This window comes from Scardinius erythrophthalmus, assembly GCF_964197995.2.
Source record: "Scardinius erythrophthalmus genome assembly, chromosome: 18".
NCBI lineage: Eukaryota > Metazoa > Chordata > Actinopteri > Cypriniformes > Leuciscidae > Scardinius > Scardinius erythrophthalmus.
Window position 1 is genome coordinate 3,158,712 of NC_138238.1, and position 14,752 is coordinate 3,173,463.

At 43.1% G+C, this 14,752-nt stretch overlaps 1 protein-coding gene across 1 annotated transcript in view; it reads left to right on the forward strand.

Annotated features, from left to right (window-relative positions):
- Positions 1-447: 447 nt before the first annotated feature.
- The window catches only part of LOC308706835 (uncharacterized protein), a gene marked incomplete at its 5' end in the record, with an annotated part of 98,428 nt that continues 84,123 nt past the window's right edge, over positions 448-14,752 (forward strand). Inside the window, 3 exons of the mRNA XM_081392701.1 lie at positions 448-745; positions 835-909; positions 1,962-2,203. Coding sequence (XP_081248827.1) covers positions 448-745; positions 835-909; positions 1,962-2,203 — 615 coding nt within the window. The remainder of the gene's footprint in view (positions 746-834; positions 910-1,961; positions 2,204-14,752) is intronic.

Here is a 14,752-nt window from a genome sequence, read left to right on the forward strand (position 1 = left end):
TTTGTCATAATAAAGAGCATTTTTTTTAGCATGTCACAATACGGTGTACGCATCTGGATGTAAACTGCGTCATGGAATTTCATCTTGAAAACCACATTGTGTAGGCGTGTGCATCATTTCACCACAAACTGTCAATCATTCTGTCACAATGACATCATGAGACACATTCCACATTTCAATACTTTAAAACAACCAACACATTACAATACTTATCAAGACTTAAATATTAGGCTAAAAAAGGTTTAATAAAAAAATGTTACAAGAGATGCAAGACATTCTTTATCTAATTTTAAATAGTACATGTAATGGTATGTAGCATTGAAATATGAATTTACAAATATTTACAAGCATTATTTTAATGTTTCCATTACAGCGGACCCCTGCGACAACTACAAAGTTCTGGATGATTCATGGAGAGCCACCAACAATCACTATCCCTCTCAAATAATGTGTGACTGTGAGGTCAGCTGGAACGGCTGGTACCGACTCTTTTTTGATGGTCAGAGCGTTCAGATGCCAGACACATGTGTTAATGAGTATAGTTGTGGCACTCATGCTCCACTGTGGCTGAACGGAGGACATCCAATAGCTGAGGATGGAGTGGTCACTCGAGATGTCTGCGGTCACTATGACAATGACTGCTGCGCTTTTCTGTCCAATCCCATTAAAGTCAAAGCCTGTCCAGGAGATTATTATGTCTATGAGTTTGTGAAACCATCTTTCTGCTATTTGGCATACTGTGCAGGTAAATATATTTACAATCGTTTTTTCACATAATTAAGTCATAATTGCATTTTTGTTGATTTAATTTTGATCTTATTTTACTTTTCTCAGATGTAAGGAACATCAACATCACCTATACCTTCTCAACCTCAGCTATAGAAATGACATCAGTGGCTATTACGACTGGTAATGTGATGTTTTTTAAATGTTTCTAAAGTATTTTTGTTCAGATTAGCAAACCTATGCAGTCAGACCAGATCCAAGTTTTTGACTGCATGTAAAGTGTGTGTGTGTAATGTGCAGCTGTGATTTTGATTCAAGTCTGCATAATTACTGTTAGAGAGTTGTTTGCAGAATATAAGTGCAGATGCATTGTTTTCAATCACAAAAGTAAAATAGGGTCTGGGGAAATGAATTGGAGCAATGTAGAAATATTCCAAAAATGTGCTTGACATTTAAAATCTCTAAAATCACAAATTCAAACTAATTGATTTCTTAAGTATTCATCACCTTTAATGTGAGAAATAATAAATAGTATGGATTAAAGAACAGTTGTGCAAGCAGGGAATTTTAATTGATTGTAGCTGGTGAGTCAGTAATTTGGCATAATTTACATCATGAAGAAAAAATCAACTTTTAGTAGCTTTCCAAGGCATGGATACAAGAATGTTTCCAAATCACTGGAAACCTTTAGTGTACAGTTTAATCAATAATTAAAAAACAATAATTAATTTAGTTTTCCATTAAGACAATGACCCTAAATCTCAAGCCAATGGCTGAAAAACAACAATAATGTCATTGAGTGACCAAGTCAGAGTTCAGATCTCAATCAATTTACAGTATGGGTGGCCTTGGAAAAAGTCTGTCAAATCCCAATCTCCATGCATGCAATCTGACAGACCTTGAATGGATCTGCAAAGGGGGGAAATTACAGTTGCCAGATGTGAAAAGCTGATAGAGACTCAAGACTGTAATGTTGTTAAAGGCGCATCTACTAAATATTGATGTAAATGGAATGAGAGCAGGTCAATTATTTGTGTTTAATACTTGCCATACATTTTTTAAATTTATACAATTATACTAGTAAAAAAAAAAAAAAAAAATTATGTAGTTCAGTTCTGGAAAATCATTTAAAAAGTAACATTTCGAAGAGGATGAAGAGTTTTCATTCTAGGATTTCATTATTAGGGGGAATTTACAATGTATTTACAAACATTATTTTAATGTTTCAATAACAGCGGACCCCTGCAACAACTACAATGATCTGAATGATTCATGGAGAGCCACCAACAATCAATATCCCTCTGAAATAATGTGTGACTGTGAGGTCAGCTGGAACGGCTGGTACCGACTCTTTTTTGATGGTCAGAGCGTCCAGATGCCAGACACATGTGTTGATCAGGACAGCTGTGGCACTCATGCTCCACTGTGGCTGAAAGGAGGACATCCAACAGTTGAGGATGGAGTGGTCACTCGAGATGTCTGTGGTCACTGGAGCAATAACTGCTGCTTTTTCCAATCCAATCCCATTAAAGTCAAAGCCTGTCCAGGAGATTATTATGTTTATGAATTTGTGAAACCAGATTTCTGCTCTTTGGCTTACTGTGCAGGTAAATACATTTACATCTTCCCTTGTTTACACAAGTTATGAAGCTTTGTTGATTTACAGTGCATCAATATTTTTCAGATGTAAGGAACACAAACACTACCTATACTACTGTCACTCCGAAGACAATGTTAACCACAGAAACCACAGCGATGGACGTTACAGCTGGTAATGAAATGTGCTAATTTTCCATCTGCAGGATTTATTACATGACAAGATCCATCTTAAGCATTTGTGTCTGCATATAAAGAAGTAAAAAAAAAAAAAAAAAAAAATATAATAATTAAATGCGCAGTTAGAGGTCTCTTCTGTTTCTGACTTCTGTTTCTGATTTGCTATTAGTAAGCAAATAATACATATACATATATGTGTGTGTGTGTGTGTGTGTGTGTGTGTGTTCTTAATGTCTGAGTAATTGTATATTGTTTTAATATTATCAGTATTATATGTCTGAGTAAGTGTATATTGTTTTAATATTATCAGTATTATTTAATTTTTTTTTTCAGATATTGGGCACAATACCACTTTCTATACTACTATCATAATGGAGACCACTTCAACCATAACAACTACATTTATAGATACTACAATAATGGACACTGGTAATTTAAGTGAAAATTATGTTTTTTGTTTTTAATGACCAGATCAGATCTCTAATGAGTTGCATGTATATAAGTTATACAGTTTGTGAAACACAGATTCCTAAACATGATATAAATTTGATTTGTGAAATAGCAGATGAAATTATGAATAAATTAAAATGTATAAAACATTTCCCCGTTTAAATGTATAAATATATTTACTGCCCCTTACAGAAAAAGTGGATACAACACTGAAAATGGAAACCACACAAACAGAAAGTAAGGCTATGGAGAAAACAACTCCAGAAAGTACCACAACCGAGACCACAACACTGGGCACCACAAAAAAAGAAAGTATGATCACAGACAAAACAACTCCGGACAGTACAACAGCCGAGACTACATCAGCAGAAAGCACCACAACTGTGGGTACCACAACAACAGAGGGTACCACAACCAAGACCACAAAAGCAGAAAACACCACCCCTGAGGCCACAAATCTGGTTACTACAACAACAGAAAGCACCACATCAACAGAAGGTACCACAAGCAAGACAAAAACAACAGAAAGTATCACAACTGAGACTACAACAGCCGATATCACAACAACAGAAAGCACCACAACTGTCAGTATCATGGGAACAGAAAGTTCCACAAGCCAGACCACAACAGCAGAAAGCACTACAACAACAGAAAGTATGACCACAGGCACAACAACTCCTGAAAATATCAAAACTGAGACCACAACAACAGAAAGCACCACAGGTAAGACCACAACAGCAGAAATTACAACGAAAGGCACAACATTTCCAGAACGTACAACTGCCGAGACCACAACAGCAGAGAGCACCACAACTGTGGATAGCACAACTGCAGAAAGAATCACCCCTGAGACCACAACTGTAGGAACTACAACAACAGAAAGTACGGCCACAGGCACAACAACTCCAGGAAGTACAACAGCCAAGACCACAACAGTAGAGAGCACCACAACTCTGAGTACCACAATAGCGGAAAGTACCACAAGTGAGATCACAACAGCACAAAGCACCACCCCTGAGACCACAACTGTAGGTAGTACTAAACCAGAAAGTACCACAGCAACAGAAAGTACCACAACTGAGACTACAACACGGGACATCACAACAACAGAAAGTACAACCACAGCCACGACAACTCCTGAAAGTACCACAACTGAGACCACAACAGTAGAAAGCACCCCACATGACACCACAACTGTGGTGGCTACTACAACAACAGAAAGCACCACAGCAACAGAAAGCACAACAACAGAAAGTACGACTACAGCCACAACAACTCCTGAAAGTACCACAACTGAGAACACAACACTGGACAGCACAACGACAGAAAGTACAACCACAGTCACAGTAACTCCTGAAAGTACCACAACTGAGACCACAACACCGGATATCACAACAACAGAAAGTACAACCACAGCCACAACAACTCCTGAAAGTACCACAACTGAGACCACAACAGTAGAAAGTACCACACCTGAGACCAAAACTGTGGTGGCTACTACAACAACAGAAAGCACCACAGCAACAGAAAGTACAACAACAGAAAGTACGACTACAGGCACAACAACTCCTGAAAGTACCACAACTGAGACCACCACAGTAGAAAGCACCACACCTGAGACCACAACTGTGGTGGCTACTACAACAACAGAAAGCACCACAGCAACAGAAATCAGTACAACAGAAAGTAAGACTACAGGCACAACAACTCCTAATAGTACCACAACTGAGACCACAACACCGGACATCACAACAGAAAGTACAACCAAAGCCACAACAACTCCTGAAAGTACCACAACTGAGACCACAACAGTAGAACGCACCACACCTGAGACCACAACTGTGGTGGCTACTACAACACCAGAAAGCACTAAAACAGAAAGTACGACTACAGGCACAACAACTCCTGAAATTACCACAACTGTAGAAAGCACCACACCTGAGACCACAACTGTGGTGGCTACTACAACACCAGAAAGCACTAAAACAGAAAGTACGACTACAAGCACAACAACTCCTGAAATTACCACAACTGTAGAAAGCACCACACCTGAGACCACAACTGTGGTGGCTACTACAACACCAGAAAGCACTAAAACAGAAAGTACGACTACAGGCACAACAACTCCTGAAAGTACCACAACTGGGACCACAATAGTAGAAAGCACCACACCTGAGACCACAGCTGTGGTAGCTACTACAACAACAGAAAGCACCACAGCAACAGAAAGCACAACAACAGAAAGTACGACTACAGCCACAACAACTCCTGAAAGTACCACAACAGTAGAACGCACCACACCTGAGACCACAACTGTGGTGGCTACTACAACAACAGAAAGCAGTACAACAGAAAGTACTACTACAGGCACAACAACTCTTGAAAGTACCACAACTGAAACCACAACAGTAGAAAGCACCACACCTGAGACCACAACTGTGGTGGCTAGTACAACAACAGAAAGCACTACAAAAAAAAGTACAACTACAGGCACAACAACTCCTGAAAGTACCACAACTGAGACCACAACTCCGGGCATCACAACAACAAAAAGTACGACTACAGGCACAACAACTCCTGAAAGTACCACAACTGAGACCACAACACTGGACACCACAATGACAGAAAGTACAACCACAGCCACAATAACTTCTGAAAGTACCACTACAACAGAAAGTACGACTACAGGCACAACAACTCCTGAAAGTACCACAACTGAGACCACAACAGTAGAAAACACCACACCTGAGACCACAACTGTGGTGGCTACTACAACAACAACAGAAAGTACGACTACGGGCACATCAACTCCTGAAAGTACCACAACTGAGTCCACAACAGTAGAAAGCACCACACCTGAGACCACAACTGTGGTGGCTACTACAACAACAGAAAGCACTACAACAGAAAGTACGACTACAGGCACAACAACTCCTGAAAGTACCACAACTGAGACCACAACACCGGACATCACAACAGAAATTACAACCACAGCCACAACAACTCTTGAAAGTACCACAACTAAGAGCACAACAGTAGAAAGTACAACACCTGAGACCATAAATGTGGTGGCTACTACAACAACAGATAGCACCACAGCAACAGAAAGTACAACAACAGAAAGTACGACTACAGGCACAACAACTCCTGAAAGTACCACAACTGAGACCACAACACCGGGCACCAAAACAACAGAAAGTACAACCACAGCAACAACAACTCCTGAAAGTACCACAACTGAGACCACAACAGTAGAAAGCACCACACCTGAGACCACAACTGTGGTGGTGACTACAACAAAAGAAAGTACCACAGCAACAGAAAGTACGACTACAGGCACAACAACTCCTGAAAGTACCACAACTGACACCACAACACCCGACATCACAACAACAGAAAGTACAACCACAGCCACAACAACTCCTGAAAGTACCACAACTGAGACCACCACAGTAGAAAGCACCACACCTGAGACCACAACTGTGGTGGCTACTACAACAACAGAAAGCACTACAACAGAATGTACTACTACCGCCACAACAACTCCTGAAAGTACAACAACTGAAACCACAAAAGTAGAAAACACCACACCTGAGACCACAACTGTGGTGGCTACTACAACAACAGAAAGCACTACAAAAGAAAGTACAACTACAGGCACAACAACTCCTGAAAGTACCACAACTGAGACCACAACAGTAGAAAGCACCACACCTGAGACCACAACTGTGGTGGCTACTACAACAACAGAAAGCACTACAACAGAAAGTACGACTACAGGCTCAACAACTCCTGAAAGTACCACAACTGAAACCACAACAGTAGAAAGCACCACACCTGAGACCACAACTCTGGTGGCTACTATAACAACAGGAAGCACTACAACAGAAAGTACAACTACAGGCACAACAACACCTGAAAGTACCACAACTGAGACCACAACACCAGGATCCACAACAACAGAAAGTACAACCACAGCAACAACAACTCCTGAAAGAACCACAACTGGGACCACAACAGTAGAAAGCACCACACCTGAGACAACAACTGTGGTGATTACTACAACAACAGAAAGCACCACAGCAACAGAAAGTACGACTACAGGCACAACAACTCCTGAAAGTACCACAACTGACACCACAACACCCGACATCACAACAACAGAAAGTACGACTACAGGCACAACAACTCCTGAAAGTACCACAACTGAGACCACAACAGTAGAAAGTACCACACCTGAGACCACAACTGTGGTGGCTACTACAACAACCGAAAGCAGCACAGCAACAGAAAGTACAACAACAGAAAGTACGACTACAGGCACAACAACTCCTGAAAGTACCACAACTGAGACCACAACAGTAGAAAGCACCACACCTGAGACCACAACTTTGGTGGCTACTACAACAACAGAAAGCACTACAACAGAAAGTACGACTACAGGCACAACAACTCCTGAAAGTACCACAACTGAGACCACAACACCGGACATCACAAGAGAAATTACAACCACAGCCACAACAACTCTTGAAAGTACCACAACTGAGACCACAACAGTAGAAAGCACCACACCTGAGACCATAAATGTGGTGGTGGCTACTACAAAAACAGATAGCACCACAGCAAATGAAAGTACAACAACAGAAAGTACGACTACAGGCACAACAAATCCTGAAAGTACCACAACTGAGACCACAACAGTAGAAAGCACCACACCTGAGACCACAACTCTGGTGGCTACTACAACAACAGAAAGCACTACAACAGAAAGTACGACTACAGGCTCAACAACTCCTGAAAGTACCACAACTGAAACCACAACAGTAGAAAGCACCACACCTGAGACCACAACTCTGGTGGCTACTATAACAACAGAAAGCACTACAACAGAAAGTACAACTACAGGCACAACAACTCCTGAAAGTACCACAACTGAGACCACAACACCAGGATCCACAACAACAGAAAGTACAACCACAGCAACAACAACTCCTGAAATAACCACAACTGGGACCACAATAGTAGAAAACACCACACCTGAGACCACAACTCTGGTGATTACTACAACAACAGAAAGCACCACAGCAACAGAAAGTACGACTACAGGCACAACAATTCCTGAAAGTACCACAACTGACACCACAACCCCCGACATCACAACAACAGAAAGTACGACTACAGGCACAACGACTCCTGAATGTACCACAACTGAGACCACAACAGTAGAAAGTACCACACCTGAGACCACAACTGTGGTGGCTACTACAACAACAGAAAGCACTACAACAGAAAGTACGACTACAGGCTCAACAACTCCTGAAAGTACCACAACTGAAACCACAACAGTAGAAAGCACCACACCTGAGACCACAACTCTGGTGGCTACTATAACAACAGAAAGCACTACAACAGAAAGTACAACTACAGGCACAACAACTCCTGAAAGTACCACAACTGAGACCACAACACCAGGATCCACAACAACAGAAAGTACAACCACAGCAACAACAACTCCTGAAATAACCACAACTGGGACCACAATAGTAGAAAGCACCACACCTGAGACCACAACTCTGGTGATTACTACAACAACAGAAAGCACCACAGCAACAGAAAGTACGACTACAGGCACAACAACTCCTGAAAGTACCACAACTGACACCACAACCCCCGACATCACAACAACAGAAAGTACGACTACAGGCACAACGACTCCTGAATGTACCACAACTGAGACCACAACAGTAGAAAGTACCACACCTGAGACCACAACTGTGGTGGCTACTACAACAACCGAAAGCAGCACAGCAACAGAAAGTACAACAACAGAAAGTACGACTACAGGCACAACAACTCCTGAAAGTACCACAACTGAGACCACAACAGTAGAAAGCACCACACCAGAGACCACAACTTTGGTGGCTACTACAACAACAGAAAGCTCTACAACAGAAAGTACGACTACAGGCACAACAACTCCTGAAAGAACCACAACTGAGACCACAACAGTAGACAGCACCACACCTGAGACCACAACTGTGGTGGCTACTACAACAACAGAAAGCAGTACAACAGAAAGTACGATTACAGGCACAACAACTCCTGAAAGTACCACAACTGAGACCAGAACACTGGATACCACAAAGACAGAAAGTACAACCAGAGACACAACAACTCCTGAAAGTACCACAACTGAGACCACAACACCGGACATCACAACAACAGAAAGTACAACCACAGCCACAACAACTCCTGAAAGTACCAGAACGGAGACCACAACAGTAGAAAACACCACACCTGAGACCACAACTGTGGTGGCTACTACAAAAACAGAAATAATGACTACGGGCACAACAACTCCTGAAAGTACCACAACTGAGTCCACAACAGTAGAAAGTACCACAACTGAGACCACAACACTGGACACCACAACGACAGAAAGTACAACCACAGCCACAATAACTCCTGAAAGTACCACAACTGAGTCCACAACAGTAGAAATCACCACACCTGAGACCACAAATGTGGTGGCTAATACAACAACAGAAAGCACTACAACAGAAAGTACTACTACAGGCACAACAACTGCTGAAAGTACCACAACTGAGACCACAACACCGGACATCACAACAGAAAGTACAACCACAGCCACAACAACTCCTGAAAGTACCACAACTGTGACCACAACAGTCGAAAATACCACACCTGAGACCACAACTGTGGCGGCTACTACAAAAACCGAAAGCAGCACAGCAACAAAAAGTACAACAACAGAAACTACGACTACAGGCACAACAAATCTTGAAAGTACCACAACTGAGACCACAACAGTAGAAAGCACCACACCTGAGACCACAACTTTGGTGGCTACTACAACAACAGAAAGCACTACAACAGAAAGTACGACTACAGAAACAACAACCCCTGAAAGTACCACAACTGAGACCACAACAGTAGAAAATACCACACCTGAGACCACAACTGTGGTGGCTACTACAAAAGCAGAAAGTACAACTGCGGGCACAACAACTCCTGAAAGTACCACAACTGAGTCCACAATAGTAGAAAGCACCACACCTGAGACCACAATTGTGGTAGCTACTACAACAACAGAAAGCACTACAACAGAAAGTGTGACTACAGGCAAAACAACTCCTGAAAGTACCACAACTGAGACCACAACACCGGACATCACAACAACAGAAAGTACAACCAAAGCCACAACAACTCCTGAAAGTACCACAACTGAGACCACAACTGTGGTGGCTACTACAACAACAGAAAGCACTACAACAGAAAGTACGACTACAGGCACAACAACTCAGGAAAGTACCACAACTGAGACCACAACACCGAACTCCACAACAACAGAAAGTACAACCAAAGCCACAACAACTCCTGAAAGTACCACACCTGAGACCACAACTGTGGTGGCTACTACAACAACAGAAAGCACTACAACAGAAAGTACGACAACAGGCACAACAACTCCTGAAAGTACCACAACTGAGACCACAACTCCGGGCATCACAACAACAGAAAGTACGACTACAGGCACAACAACTCCTGAAAGTACCACAACTGAGACCACAACAGTAGAAAGCACCACACCTGAGACCACAACTCTGGTGGCTGCTACAACAACAGAAAGCACTACAACAGAAAGTACGACTACAAGCACAACAACTCCTGAAAGTACCACAACTGAGACCACAACAGTAGAAAGCACCACACCTGAGACCACAACTGTGGTGGCTACTAGAACAACAGAAAGCAATACAACAGAAAGTACGACTACAAGCACAACAACTCCTGAAAGTACCACAACTGAGACCACAACAGTAGAAAGCACCACACCTGAGACCACAACTCTGGTGGCTACTACAACAACAGAAAGCAATACAACAGAAAGTACGACTACAGGCACAACAACTCCTGAAAGTACCACAACTGAGACCACAACACCGGACACCAAAACAACAGAAAGTACAACCACAGCCACAACAACTCCTGAAAGTACCACAACCGAGACCACAACAGTAAAAAGCACCACACCTGAGACCACAACTGTGGTGGCTACTACAACAACAGAAAGCACTACAACAGAAAGTACGACAACAGGCACAACAACTCCTGAAAGTACAACAACTGAGATCACAACAGTAGAAAGCACCACACCTGAGACCACAACTGTGGAGGCTACTGCAACAACAGAAAGCACTACAACAGAAAGTACGACGACAGGCACAACAACTCCTGAAAGTACCACAACTGGGACCACAACAACAGAAAGCACTACAACAGAAAGTACGACTACAGGCACAACAACTCCTGAAAGTACCACAACCGAGACCACAACAGTAGAAAGCACCACACCTGAGACCACAACTGTGGTGGCTACTACAACAACAGAAAGCACTACAACAGAAAGTACGACAACAGGCACAACAACTCCTGAAAGTACAACAACTGAGATCACAACAGTAGAAAGCACCACACCTGAGACCACAACTGTGGAGGCTACTACAACAACAGAAAGCACTACAACAGAAAGTACGACGACAGGCACAACAACTCCTGAAAGTACCACAACTGGGACCACAACAACAGAAAGCACTACAACAGAAAGTACGACTACAGGCACAACAACTCCTGAAAGTACCACAACCGAGACCACAACAGTAGAAAGCACCACACCTGAGACCACAACTGTGGTGGCTACTACAACAACAGAAAGCACTACAACAGAAAGTACGACAACAGGCACAACAACTCCTGAAAGTACCACAACTGAGACCACAACAGTAGAAAGCACCACACCTGAGACCACAACTGTAGTGGCTACTACAACAACAGAAAGCACCACAGCAACAGAAAGTACTACAACAGAAAGTACAACCACAGCAACAACAACTCCTGAAAGTACCACAACTGAGACCACAACTCCGGGCATCACAACAACAGAAAGTACGACTACAGGCACAACAACTCCTGAAAGTTCCACAACTGAGACCACAACAATAGAAAGCACCACACCTGAGACCACAACTGTGGTGGCTACTACAACAACAGAAAGTACTACAACAGAAAGTACGACAACAGGCACAACAACTCCTGAAAGTACCACAACTGAGACCACAACAGTAGAAAGCACCACACCTGAGACCACAACTGTAGTGGCTACTACAACAACAGAAAGCACTACAACAGAAAGTACAACCACAGCAACAACTACTCCTGAAAGTTCCACAACTGAGACCACAACAATAGAAAGCACCACACCTGAGACCACAACTGTGGTGGCTACTACAACAACAGAAAGTACTACAACAGAAAGTACGACAACAGGCACAACAACTCCTGAAAGTACCACAACTGAGACCACAACAGTAGAAAGCACCACACCTGAGACCACAACTGTAGTGGCTACTACAACAACAGAAAGCACTACAACAGAAAGTACAACCACAGCAACAACTACTCCTGAAAGTACCACAACTGAGACCACAACTCCGGGCATCACAACAACAGAAAGTACGACTACAGGCACAACAACTCCTGAAAGTACCAAAACTGAGACCACAACAATAGAAAGCACCACACCAGAGACCAAAACTGTGGAGGCTACTACAACAACAGAGAGCACTACAACAGAAAGTACGACTACAGGCACAACAACTCCTGAAAGTACCACAACTGAGACCACAACAGTAGAAAGCACCACACCTGAGACCACAACTGTGGTGGCTACTACAACAACAGAAAGCACTACAAAAGAAAGTACGACTACAGGCACAACAACTCCTTCAAGTACCACAACTGAGACCACAACAGTAGAAAGCAGCACACCTGAGACCAAAGCTGTGGTGGCTACTACAACAACAGAAAGCACTACAACAGAAAGTACAACAACAGGCACAACTCCTGAAAGTACCAAAACTGAGACCACAACTCCGGGCATCACAACAACAGAAAGTACAACCACAGCCACAACAACTCCAGAAAGTACAACTACCGAGATAACAACAGTAGAAAGCACCACACCTGAGACCACAACTGTGGTGGCTACTACAACAACAGAAAGCACTACAACAGAAAGTACGACTACAAGCACAACAACTCCTGAAAGTACCACAACTGGGACCACAACAACAGAAAGCACTACAACAGAAAGTACGACTACAGGCACAACAACTCCTGAAAGTACCACAACTGAGACCACAACAGTAGAAAGCACCACACCTGAGACCACAACTGCGGTGGCTACTACAACAACAGAAAGCACTACAACAGAAAGTACGACTACAAGCACAACAACTCCTGAAAGTACCACAACTGAGACCACAACAGTAGAAAGCACCACACCTGAGACCACAACTGTGGTGGCTACTACAACAACAGAAAGCACCACAGCAACAGAAAGTACTACAACAGAAAGTACAACCACAGCAACAACAACTCCTGAAAGTACCACAACTGAGACCACAACTCCGGGCATCACAACAACAGAAAGTACGACTACAGGCACAACAACTCCTGAAAGTACCACAACTGAGACCACAACAGTAGAAAGCACCACACCTGAGACCACAACTGTGGTGGCTCCTACAACAACAGAAAGTACTACGAAAGAAAGTACGACTACAGGCACAACAACTCCTTCAAGTACCACAACTGAGACCACAACAGTAGAAAGCAGCACACCTGAGACCAAAGCTGTGGTGGCTACTACAACAACAGAAAGCACTACAACAGAAAGTACAACAACAGGCACAACTCCTGAAAGTACCACAACTGACACCACAACTCCGGGCATCACAACAACAGAAAGTACAACCACAGCCACAACAACTCCTGAAAGTACCAGAACCGAGACCACAACAGTAGAAAGCACCACACCTGAGACCACAACTGTGGTGGCTACTACAACAACAGAAAGCACTACAACAGAAAGTACAACCACAGCAACAACAACTCCTGAAAGTACCACAACTGAGACCACAACTCCGGGCATCACAACAACAGAAAGTACGACTACAGGCACAACAACTCCTGAAAGTACCAATACTGAGACCACAACAATAGAAAGCACCACACCTGAGACCACAACTGTGGTGGCTACTACAACAACAGAAAGCACTACAACAGAAAGTACAACAACAGGCACAACAACTCCTGAAAGTACCACAATTGAGACCACAACAGTAGAAAGCACCACACCTGAGACCACAACTGTGGTGGCTACTACAACAACAGAAAACACTACAAAAGAAAGTACGACTACAGGCACAACAACTCCTTCAAGTACCACAACTGAGACCACAACAGTAGAAAGCAGCACACCTGAGACCAAAGCTGTGGTGGCTACTACAACAACAGAAAGCACTACAACAGAAAGTACAACAATAGGCACAACTCCTGAAAGTACCACAACTGACACCACAACTCCGGGCATCACAACAACAGAAAGTACAACCACAGCCACAACAACTCCTGAAAGTACCAAAACCGAGACCACAACAGTAGAAAGCACCACACCTGAGACCACAACTGTGGTGGCTACAACAACAACAGAAAGCACTACAACAGAAAGTACAACCACAGCAACAACAACTCCTGAAAGTACCACAACTGAGACCACAACTCCGGGCATCACAACAACAGAAAGTACGACTACAGGCACAACAACTCCTGAAAGTACCAAAACTGAGACCACAACAATAGAAAGCACCACACCTGAGACCACAACTGTGGTGGCTACTACAACAACAACAGAAAGCACTACAACAGAAAGTACAAC